General features: G+C 37.2%; 1 protein-coding gene across 1 annotated transcript in view; it reads right to left on the bottom strand.

Moving 5' to 3' along the window:
* Positions 1 to 12,538, bottom strand: part of APPBP2 (amyloid beta precursor protein binding protein 2) — a 63,482-nt gene that overhangs the window by 10,691 nt on the left and 40,253 nt on the right. Inside the window, exons 5-9 of the mRNA XM_043902921.1 lie at positions 11,314 to 11,482; positions 6,316 to 6,405; positions 3,939 to 4,006; positions 3,753 to 3,858; positions 2,762 to 2,886 (exon numbers count right to left, since the gene is read on the bottom strand). Coding sequence (XP_043758856.1) covers positions 2,762 to 2,886; positions 3,753 to 3,858; positions 3,939 to 4,006; positions 6,316 to 6,405; positions 11,314 to 11,482 — 558 coding nt within the window. The remainder of the gene's footprint in view (positions 1 to 2,761; positions 2,887 to 3,752; positions 3,859 to 3,938; positions 4,007 to 6,315; positions 6,406 to 11,313; positions 11,483 to 12,538) is intronic.

Raw genomic sequence — 12,538 nt, 5'->3', positions numbered from 1 at the left:
CAATAAGATCTTTCACGGGGCTACCTCTCTGACCACATCTCCTACCATTCTCAGAAATAATTTCCTCTTTCCCTTCTAGCCACATAGGAACTGCAGTTTTCTGAACATGTAAAGCATGTTCTAGCCCAGGATTCTTGCATTTGTTTTACTGTCTCTCTGGAATGGTTGTTCCCTGAATATCCACACGCTTTTACCCTCACTGAAGTCTTTCCAGACCAGCCTAAACAGAAGACCCTAAAAAAAAATCTACCATCACCCTAAACTCTTAGCTTATTTTATTCTTCTTCACAGCATGTATTCTCATCTGACATGTTTGGTTATTGTTTCATGGCTCATCTTGTCAAACAGAAGGCAAGTTATTTGTCTATTTTATCTGCCAGTTCCTTTCAAACAACTCCATGCCTTCTATTCCCGTCTTTCTTGGACTGCAAAGAGATCAAACCAGTCAATCCTCAAAGACATCAGTCCTGAATATTCATTGGTAGGACTGATGCTGAAGCTGAAACTCCAATACTTTGGCCACCTGATGTGGAGAACTGACTCACTGGAAAAGACCCTGATGCTGGGAAAGATTGAAGGCAGGAGGAGAACGGGACGACAGAGGATAAGATGGTTGGATGACATCACAGACTCGATGGACATGAGTCTGAGTAAACTCCAGGAGTTGGTGATGGACAGGGAGGCCTGGCATGCTATACAGTCCATGGGTCGCAAAGACTCAGACACGACTGAGAGACTGAATTGAACTGAAGCAATCATCAATTTTCTTAGATCTATCTTCCAATTTGCTGTCTCTTTAGTTGTATCTAATCTGCTATTTAACTTGTCTACTGAGTTTTAATGTCAATGACTACTTTCCAATTCTAGCTATCATAATTTGTTTTCATAATCAGTGTTTATTACCATAATTCATACCACCAAAATTTAAAGTGTACAATAGAAGGTTTTTGGCATATTTCAGAGTTACGCACCTATCACTATTAATTTCAGAGTATTTTCACCGCCCTCCCCAAAAGAAACCTTGTGCACATCAGCAGTTGCTTCATTTTCTTCCAACTCCCCCAACTCTAGGCAACCACCAATTTACCTTCTGTTTCTACAGTCGTGCCTAGTCTGGACATTTCACACAGATGAAATTATGTAATATGTGGTCCTCTGTGGCCGGCTTCTTTCACTTAGCACAGTGTTTTAAAGATTCATTCAAGCTGCAGCATGTATCAGTTATTTTATGTTATTGTTTATTTTTGGCTACTCTGTGTGGCAGAAATAGAACGCATGCTCCCTGTGGTGCAAGTGTAGAGTCTTAACCACTGAACCACCAGGGAAGTCCCATTTATTTTTATTATTGAAGTATAGTTGATTTACCATGTTGTGTAAGCTTTAGGTGTACCGCAAAGTGACTCAGATATACATACAGTCTCCTCAGTTTTTTAATTTTTATATCTGCCTTTTTTCCTTAACCTTCCCTCTAAAACATTATTGATTCCTTCTTTTATATCAGTGTCAGCAATTTTTTTTTTCCTGTACAGGGTCATATAGTAAACATCTCAAGACTGTGTGGTACACACTCTGTCCCAACTATTCAACTCTTCTGCTGTAGCAGAGAAGCAACCACAGCCAAACATGAGTGCATGAGCACTGCCATATTCCAATAAACCTTTATTTTGCCTTCAGGTCATAGTTTGCCAACCCATTTATACCTTTAGTCATCTAAGAATTCTTACTTTATAGCATCAACCAAAACCTCTGTTAACTGATATTTTTAGTGTGCTAATCTTGTTCATCATGTCTTCTGACTCACACAGAAAATGTTCCCTTATTTAAAAACATTTTTTATAGTGAGTTCATCTTAGGTAGAGTTAGGTCTATGGGAAGTCTGTATGGCTTGGACGAAGGTTAATACAAGAGGTTTGTATTTTCTCCTTAAAAGCATCCTAGGAGAAAGCAGCAGTCCCAAAGTACTTCTTAATGTTTTTCTTGGTTTGGGTTTCCTGTATGCATGATGCCCAAATACAAGGGAGAAGTCTATAGCCTGTAAATTCCCCTATGAGGCTAGTTTTGTTCAACTGAGAGCTCAGCCTAAGATGGACAAACTTGCATGTCACCTCTCTTGCCAGTGGGCAGTTTTCTCCCTGGTCCACCCTTTCCCTGAGGGTGTAGCTTTGATCTTGCCTTCAGTTTTAAGTCACAGCCTCCTGTGGGCTAAATGCCTTATCTCTTAAAACTAGGACTGGTATTCAACCAAGGTTACAGAAACTTCTAAGGCCTTCTAAGCCTTCCCACCCCAGAACAGTTACACCATAGTTCATGCCTACCCTTTTTGGGTTTTAGTCCATTATTGGCTCTTGAGGATTTCCTCTTTCTCTAACAAGCTCAGTTACACATTAAAAAAGATGATTGTCATATTTTTTTTTTTTTTGGATGATTGTCATATTATTCAGTATTTCTGCATGTTATGAGCAAGTTTGTACACTATTGTATTAATCAAGGAAAAATTACTGAAGGAGATACTTAAAAAAAGACATTCTATATGATGATATAAAAGTCTCAATGTGAAACCACATAAGATCTAAATGAATGGCTTATAAATTGGGATGATTTTAAATGACTTCAAGAACATTTAGGGATCTTGTTGAAATTCCAGGAGGACAACTTTAATCCATTAATTTATATATTAAATAATACTGTGTTAGGGAAAAAGCAAAACAAAATGAAAGAGCAATAGCATTTAATTCCTCATGAAAAGGAAAGTAGAACTTACAGTGCATTGTCAAATTTCCCAGAGCTATACTGGTGAACATAAGAAGAATAAGCCAAGTCTTCATGAGCTGTTGCTACGTGAATGTTTTTGCCACCGAACACTGACTGCCGAATGTCAAGGGCTGCCTGAAAGAGTCAAGAAAATAACTGATAATACTGTGAATCCTTAGAAAACACTACCTAGTTAAATTAAGCATTCTAGTGACTTATCTTTTATATACTCAACCCCATCAGTTTTTGAAAAAAGTTCTGCTGTATTTAGATCACGTGTGTGGTTAGTGGCTTCAGTCATGTCTGACTCTCTGCTACCCCATGGACCGTGGCCTGCTAGGCTTCCCTGTCCATGGGATTCTCCAGGCAAGAATACTGGAGTGGGCTGACATTTCCTTTTCCAAATTTAGATCACAACAGAACATAAAAGTTCCCATGGCTTGATTTTCTGAAGAGTAAGTCTGAATTAAAAGGCAATGGCTTAATAATAAAAGTCCTTCACATGTCTTAGGAATTACATTAGTGTTTTTTCTCCATATCCTCTTAAGAAATAAACTATAGAATCAGGGATACCTTGCCCAGAGTGATGGCATGACAAATCATGTACCTAAGATTGACTAAGGCCTAAAATAACGGTTATCTACCCTTCCTTGCTACTACAAAGGCAGCTATAATGATTTGTGCTAAAGTAACAACAAAGACATCATCTGGGTAAATGAAAAAATTGAAAACTATTCTTAAATACTGACCCACAACTCCAAACTTTTCCCCTAGATAGGTCTCTTTAATTCCTAAAACAGTAAGTTTTAAGAAGTTTTATTTCTTTAATTCCTAAAGAAGTTAAGTTTTACTTCTGTTATTATTTAGTAAAATAATGGTGTGCCATACATAAGGAAGGGCTCTGAAAGAGTAATTTTTAGAGAGCAGTTTATATACCATAAACAAATTATAGGTCAGCAACTCAATTTAGGTTGAAAGAAAAAGTGTAACTATTAACATACCTGATAAATTGCAACAGACTGACAGATATTATCTACATTGAGTAAGTAGAACCCATAATCTAGCAGTGTATCAGAGTATTTTGGGTGTTTGGATCCAAAATGATCCCTATAAAAAGATACAAAACTATTAGGATATAAAGTAGAGAGAGACAATTTTAAATGCTATTTTTAATAACAATCACCTACCGTGCCAAATACACTGCATGTTTAATTAACTGCTCTGCTTTCTTAAATTCACGTTTTACAACACAAGCCTAAAGATGAAATGAAAAACTGTTAAATAACTCACAAACAGTTAATCAATGTGTTAAAACAAATATGATTTATATAATCAAACTATAATGGTTGAAAAGAAAAACATCTTCAAACATAAATAGAATGCATCTATTTGTAATTTCTTTCCTTCCAAGTATTTGAAAATTCCATTATAAACACATGTGTACATATCCTGTAATTATAAAATTTAAAAATTTCAGTCATGCCCAGAACTAAACTGTTATAACAAAATTATCTTAAAAAACTCATATATTCCCATTCTTACATGTTATTAAAATAGTTGGGGGGGGGGGCTGCTTGTATATTTTTGAGATTAATTCTTTGTCAGTTGCTTCGTTTGCTATTATTTTCTCCCATTCTGAAGGTCATCTTTTCACCTTGCTTAGTTTCCTTCGCTGTGCAAAAACTTTTAAATTTAATTAGGTCCCATTTGTTTATTTTTGCTTTTATTTTCATTACTCTGGGAGGTGGGTCATAGAGGATCTGGCTGTGATTTACGTCAGAGAGTGTTTTGCCTATGTTTTCCTCTAGGAGTTCTATAGTTTCTGGTTTTACATTTAGATCTTTAATCCATTTTGAGTTTATTTTTGTGTATGGCATTAGAAAGTGTTCTAGTTTGATTCTTTTACAAGTGGTTGACCAGTTTTCCCAGCACCATTTGATAAAGAGATTGTCCTTTCTGCATTGTATATTCTTGCCTCCTTTGTCAAAGATAAATTGTCCATAGGTGCATGGATTTATCTCTGGGCTTTCTATTTTGTTCCATTGATCTATGTTTCTGTCTTTGTGCCAGTATCATACTGTCTTGATGACTGTAGCTTTGTAGTATGGAAAAAAAAAACTAAATGAAATATATTGCTTAGCTCTACTAAGCAATGTCCTGGGTGTTATACATGCTCTGCTTCATTTAACTGAAAGGAAGAAATCTACAAGTAAGGTCTCTTCAAAATTCCCATTTTAAAGAGGATGAAACTGAGGCACAGAGACATTAATGAAGTTAACAGTACTTCAAAGAGATGCTTTATGGTGAGCATATTTATCTATACTTAGAAAACTTCATGGGAAAGGGCATTTTCCATCTAGATTGTTAGGGGACACACCTGCTTTCAATTCTATTAAAAAATTAAATATGTTATTTACATCTAAAAATAAATAAATAGTGGGGGTGGGCGGTGGGGGAGAGGGTTCACCATTATTTCCTACTTATTTATATCCCAGTGGCTTAAAACTATTTCATAGTTTTCCATCTAATAATCTTAAAATGTACAGAATTCCAAGTATTCCTATTACTTCTTAAAATGTTCTGATTCATGAGAAAGTCAGTAGACTTTAACCCTCTAAGTAACATTTACATACAGAAATATAAATCTTGCACATAAATTAAGCTGTCTTTATACTAAATGCATATTCAATATTTTAAATTAAAAAACATATTACTGTCTCTTCTAGCTCTAATGATTACCTGAATATTTATGCTATTTACTTGCTCTAAAATGACTTAATAAATTTTACAGAAATCTTAGACTCTTCTAAATCTGTCATTTTATAAAAATTCTTCTAACTGAAATTTCCATAAGTAAAACCAGCCAAAGTAGAATATTCAAAACTGAAAACCTCTGGGAAATACTATATCTGAAAATTGTATCAATGCTTTAAAGCTTCAGTTTACTAAAGCAGCAATTTAAAAATATTACTAAATGACTCAAAAGACTTAATTCATTTTTTTTTTTTTACCCAGTAAGAAGAAACATCAAGTAAGTATTGCCCATCAGGTCAAGAACAGAAAGCTATCACACTGTGAGACTGCAATACTGTGACTGGAAGATTTAATATTAGGCTATCCTTCAGGAGAAAAGTGACCAAAGTCCGTACAATCATGGCATAAGGAATTCAGGCTGCTGTAAAGGTTTCAGGAGCAGCCAGATTCCTGAAACTGAGCAGAAAATTTTAGAAAATAGATGTTGGTATCCATGAGTATGCAACACCTAAGTTTTTAAATAGCAGGTGGCGGCAGTGACTATTCAGTCACTCAGTTGTGTCTGACTCTTTGCAACCCCGTGGACTACAGCCCACCAAGCTCCTCTCCCTGGGATTCGCCAGGCAAGAATGCTGGAGTGGGCTGCCATTTCTTTCTCCAAAAGACCTTCCCAGATCAGGGGCCGAATCCGTGTCTGCTGCACTGGCAGGCAGAGCGCCACCAGGGGAGCCCCCAAACAGCAGGTTAATTAACACAAATTTGAAGCTTATTCAACTATAATCCATTTAATAATTTTAACATTACATTTACCTTAGAAGCTTGTCTTAAAACATCCACCACGACTTTGACTGGTAAGCTTGTTGTGATTTCTTTCATTGCCTCAATGCACCATTTGTATGCCTAAAAAAATTTATAGAAGAGCAAACCCTGTGATGTATCAAACTGACAGTATTCAATGAAATGCTTAAGAATTTTTCCTGCAAGCTTTCAAGTACCTGAATAAGAAGACACACAAAATATTCACACTTAAAATTTCCTCTCAGAGGCTGAGTTTTCTTAAAAGTATGCTTGCTACATTTTTCTTTGGATATGTGACTCATATCAGGACATGAGAAGCATGTTCTCTCTGTCCCAGAGCCTCTGCACATACCATTTCCTCTGCCTTACAATACGTTCCCCTCCTTCCTCCAAGCCCCTAAACCACCTAAGTTGTCCTTCAGGTTTCAGCTCTGCACAAGCTCTCCTGTCCTTTCCTCCCTCTACTGTAACACTTCTTTGTTATATCGTTTCACTGTAATGGCTTGTGTAGGTGAGTGCTCACTTTGTGCTAGCTATTGTTCTAAGTATCTTATGTGCAGTAATACAGTTAACCAACACAATACCTCTTTGAGACAGTACCACGCAATGTGCTAGTACCTAGGTATCTAGTAGGGAACAAAAATAAAATGTCGTCCATCTCCTAGTGCTTAGTAGGGTGGAGGGTGGGGAAGCAAAATAAATTATTCTGGATAGTAAGAACTACTTCAAGGAAACAAAAAGTATTACAACAGGATCACAAAAATGTGAGGAAAACCACTTGAAAATTAGAAAGTAAATATTTGTTTTCTTCTATAAGCTTCCACCTCTTTCATTCCACCTAAAAGATGTTAACTATTCAGAAGCAATTTTGATGCAAAAATGAAACAGGAAAAATATGCAAAAATGATTTGGGTTAAAAAAACCTGGTTTGTAAGAAGAAGAAGAATGCTCAAACTACTGCCCAATTGCACTCGTCTCACACGCTAGTAAAGTAATGCTCAAAATTCTCCAAGCCAGGCTTCAGCAATATGTGAACCGTGAACTCCCAGATGCTCAACCTGGTTTTAGAAAAGGCAGAGGAACCAGAGATCAAATTGCCAACATCTACTGGATCATCGAAAAAGTAACAGAGTTCAGAAAAACATCTATTTCTGCTTTATTGACTATGCCAAAGCCTTTGACTGTGTGGATCACAATAAACTGTGGAAAATTCTGAAAGAGATGTACTACCAGACCACCTGACCCACCTCTTGAGAAACCTGTATGCAGGTCAGGAAGCAACAGTTAGAACTGGACATGGAACAACAGACTGGTTCCAAATAGGAAAAGGAGTACGTCAAGGCTGTATATTGTCACCCTGCTTATTTAACTTATATGCAGAGTACATCATGAGAAACGCTGGGCTGGAAGAAGCACAAGCTGGAATCAAGTTTGCTGGGAGAAATATCAATAACCTCAGATATGCAGATGACACCACCCTTATGGCAGAAAGTGAAGAGGAACTAAAAAGCCTCTTGATGAAAGTGAAAGAGGAGAGTGAAAAAGTTGGCTTAAAGCTCAACATTCAGAAAACTAAGATCATGGCATCCGGTCCCATCACTTCATGGCAGATAGATAGGGAAACAGTGGAAACAGTGGCTGACTTTATTTTTCTGGGCTCCAAAATCACTGCAGATGGTGATTGCAGCCATGAAATTAAAAGACGCTTACTCCTTGGAAGGAAAGTGATGACCAACCCAGATAGCATATTAAAAAGCAGAGACACTACTTTTCCAACAAAGGTCCGTCTGGTCAAGGCTATGGTTTTTCCAATGGTCATGTATGGATGTGAGAGTTCAACTGTGAAGAAAGCTGAGTGCCAAAAAATTGATGCTTTCGAACTGTGGTGTTGGAGAAGATGCTTGAGAGTCCCTTGGACTGCAAGGAGATCCAACCAGTCCATCCTAAAGGAGATCAGTCCTGGGTGTTCATTGGAAGGACTGATGCTAAAGCTGAAACTCCAATACTTTGGTCACCTCATGCGAGGAGTTGACTCGTTGGAAAAGCCCCTGATGCTGGGAGGGATTGGGGGCAGGAGGAGAAGGGGACGACAGAGGATGAGATGGCTGGATGGCATCACCGACTTGATGGACAGGAGTTTGAGTAAACTTTGGGAGTTGGTGATGGACAGGGAGTCCTGGCATGCTGTGATTCATGGGGCCGCAAAGTTGGACACGACTGAGCGACTGAACTGAACTGAACTGAACTAAGCTGATTTTGCCCCAGTAAGAACATAAAATCTGTGGTAAACTGTAATACTGATTTTAAAATATTTACTGCCCCTCCTTGATGAAAGGTAAACTTCCCTTTCACACTCAAGATTTCCTTTAGCCAAAATATTAATTAAAGTATAAGCAGAGTTCACGTGAACTGTGCCATTTCTGGGAGAAAGCTTCAAGAACCAGTAATTCCTTCCCCATACTGTTTTTTGCCTTTGCTCCAATGCTTGCTCCAATGCTGGTAATGCTCTAGACAGAGGCTGCTCCACAACATGCGGGTTTTGATCAACGTGTAGATATGTGACGCAGAGTCACAGAGAGACCAAGACAGGAAGCAACATGAGCAAGAAATCAGCTGTTATTATTCCAAGTCAGTGCTGTTTGGAAGTTGATATTATCTTGGTATATCCTAGACTATATGGATCAAGAGCAGAATATGGTGATAATTCATCAAACTACAGCCTCAAGATTTGTGTACATTTCTATAGGTATCAATGACAAATTTATAAACTATCAAGATTACACAAGAAACATCTCTATAGACTTAAATGTTCCTCTTGAATGTGCAGCGAATTCCAAAGATCATGGATAAAATATAGTATGTTGTTGTTGGTTGTCATTTAGTCGCTAAGTCATGTCTGATTCTTTTGTGGCCCCACGGATTGTAGCCCACTAGGTTCCTCTGTTTATGGTATTTTCCAGGCAAGAATACTGGGGCGGGTTGCCATTTCCTTCCCCAGTATAACACCTCCCAATTCAAATGTTCAGAAAGAAAGTAACTGTCTCTTAAACAGTAACTGCTGGTAAATAAAGTGGAAACTGGTGAATAAAAGATATTTTTGTTCTACTGAATACACTGGTCAGTCTGGACAGAAGAAGATGAGCCTGGAGCGGAGTACAGGAGTAAAAAATGGCAAGACATGATTCACTTTACAGAACAGAAAGAAGGATGCAGGGCAGTATGAGAAACAAAGATGAAAAGAAACAATGAAAGAACAATCAGAGATGGCCAAGATGAGGAGGACATATGTGGAGAGATAAAAAGATGGTCAATGGGGCACCTAAAGAACTTCTTTTTTTAAGCAATGCCTCGTGGCTTGCAGGATCTTAGTTCCCACACCAGGGACTGAACTTGGGTCCTCTGCAGTGGAAATGCCAAAGTTCTAACCACCAGACCGCCAGGGAATTCCCAGAAGAACTTTTAAGGCAGGCAAATACCACTGCTGTTTACTTCATTCGCATTTCCATAAAGGCTGTCCACACAAAGGCCTTTTGTGAATGGGGTTATTTGTTTTTGGTGTGTAAAATAACAGAAAGGGGCCAAATTCTATATCTGGATTGATAAGCTTTGGAAGTTACTGCATAAAAGGGGCAGCAAAACAATCCATCGACAGAACCAATTTAGCAGACACAACAATTCAGCATCAAAAAGAACCAGAAAAATATATATAAACCTCCTGAGAAAACTCAGGCATGCTGCTTAGGATTTTAGATTTTACAAATAAGCTTGATGACTAAAAAAAGTTTCCCCCCAACTTTATTGAAGTATAACTGACAAATAAAAACTATATATTTAAGGTGTACAAGATTTGATACACATATACATTGTGAAATGAGCATCACAATCAATCTAATTAAGACATGCATCACCTCAGTGTTCTCTTTCTTGGTGTGTGATGAGCACATTTAAGAGGTATTCTTAGCAAACTTCAAATATACGTATAGTATTAACTACAGTCACCATGCTATAATTAGATCCTCAGACCTTACTCATCTCAGAATGAAATATGAAGCTTTGAAAAACAGTTAATGTAAACGATGAGGCATGCCTCTTAGAACAGCCAAAATCTACAACACCGACAACATCAAACACTGGCAAGGGCGTGGAGTAACAGGCGCTCTCACTCCTTCCTGGCGGGTTGAACGTATGCTGGTAGAGACAATCCGACAGTTTCTTAAAAAACTTAACAAACTCTCAGCATACACTGCAACAAAAGCATTCTTTGATAATGCCTTCTTTGACAAATATTAAGAGCAGGATGATCCTAGCTTTGGGGTTGTAAACATCACTGTATAATTATTCTAGAATTCTCTAATTTCACTTCTAATGGTAACTTTCCTTTAAATATGGAACATATACATATACATTTACACTGCAGGGCAAAAATTGACATTAGGGCAATATTAAAATATTAAAGCTAAATGATAGCTATCAGACAGTCCAAAATAATTATGATATTCTTCCATAAATAAAGTAACCTTGTAAAAGAGCCCACACAGCTCACTTTTCAACTATGTATTCATTAGCACCAAAATAAACCCAAAATGGAGGCTACTACTTTCTGATAACTCAGAGATAGAAGCAAAACAATGCAATTAAAGTATAAATAAAATCTATGTTCCCAATGAAATGAATGCCTTCAAGTTACAAGAGTTCACCCAGAGCTACACAATCAATAAAAAAATCACCCACTGAAAGTTCATTTAACAGAGCATGATGTCAAAATAATTTAGTCAGAAGTACGTTTGGTCAAATTAAAAACAAATGTGAAATTGTACATGTGAATCTTTAAAATCCATCCCACAGAATACTCCTTCTGCCTATTTAAAATATTCCACTACAAATGTATATTGCTTTAAGTAAACCCAGTATGTGAAAATGAGATCTATTAAGACAAATGAGATTTTATGACTTATTTTCAGTTTAATAGATACTTACTGGTTATAATGAAATATACTTCAAAACACTCACCTCATCATAGTGACTTTTTGCAAATAGGAGTGCACACAGTTCTCCATAGAGTGCAGCTTTGTTTGCTTGCTGGCCATGTTTTGAGAGTTTATCCATATATGTCTGAGCTAACTTAAACGTTTCTTCACCCAAATGGTACTTGCAGTTTCCATTTCGCACGTGAAGCAATCTGCAATTGCACAAATAACATGAGCCTATTTCTGATAGCTATTTTCTGTATGGTAGACTTGGTAACCTCTTACAGATGGCTACATAGCACCCAAATGAGTTAAGGCCACCAGACAGAAGAAACGAGGCAGTACTGGAAAACAACTGTCCGGCCCAAGCTGGGACTTTCTAATATACAGAAAGAAGTACGTGTTCATCCCAGAAAGCTACCGATGGTTAATCTGATCCAACGCTGATTCCTTCTCCTCTCTAAACGTTTTGTATACTCTGTGTACTCATCATGTACTACATGTATTACTCAACTCTCTTTGTTCCAAATCCCAAAGTAATACAGTTTAATTGTAAGAAATTTGGAAAATAATGAAGACAATAAAGATCAACATGAAATGCTATTACCTATCATTACTTTCTGTTCTTTTTTCTAGTATATTCTGCAACCTTTGATTGGTTGCTGCTCATTTTATGTTGCTTTATAAAAATGCTTAATTCAATTATCTTTCCAGTAAGACAAGTTCACTGAAAACTGTGGTACTGCCAGTTCTTTCTTCTATAACCTTTATCCTCTATGGTGGAAAAATACAGAATTCTTTATACACAAGTATCTGCAAAACCATGCTGACTGTCTAGTGATGTAAGAGCAGTAAAACGCTTTAGGTCAGACTGAGGTCAAGAGAGCTCAGGCCATACATCTGTGCGGACCACATGTGAGACAGAACACTGTGAGGACCTGACGTATATTTAAGAATCTAGTCTGGAGTAGGCAATGGCAACCCACTCCAGTATTTTGCCTGAGAAATCCCATGGAGAGAGCAGCCTGGTGGGCTAGGATCACAAAATAGTCAGACACAACTTAGCAACTAAACAAGTCATTGAAAGAGTAAAATTAAAATGTGTACATTGCACATAGTTGGTGTCATATAGAAATTTAAACACTAGATAAATCTTATGAAAATTCAGAAAAAAATAATCAAAGAAAATAGAAACTAAATAGAACCAAAAAGATAAAATAAATCTAAATGTTTGAGTAATGAATGTTCATATAAAGAGGCTAAACTTT

This window comes from Cervus elaphus, chromosome 5, assembly GCF_910594005.1.
Source record: "Cervus elaphus chromosome 5, mCerEla1.1, whole genome shotgun sequence".
Lineage (NCBI taxonomy): Eukaryota > Metazoa > Chordata > Mammalia > Artiodactyla > Cervidae > Cervus > Cervus elaphus.
The sequence above is the reverse complement of the archived record's forward strand: the minus strand, read 5'-3'. Positions and strand labels throughout refer to the sequence as shown.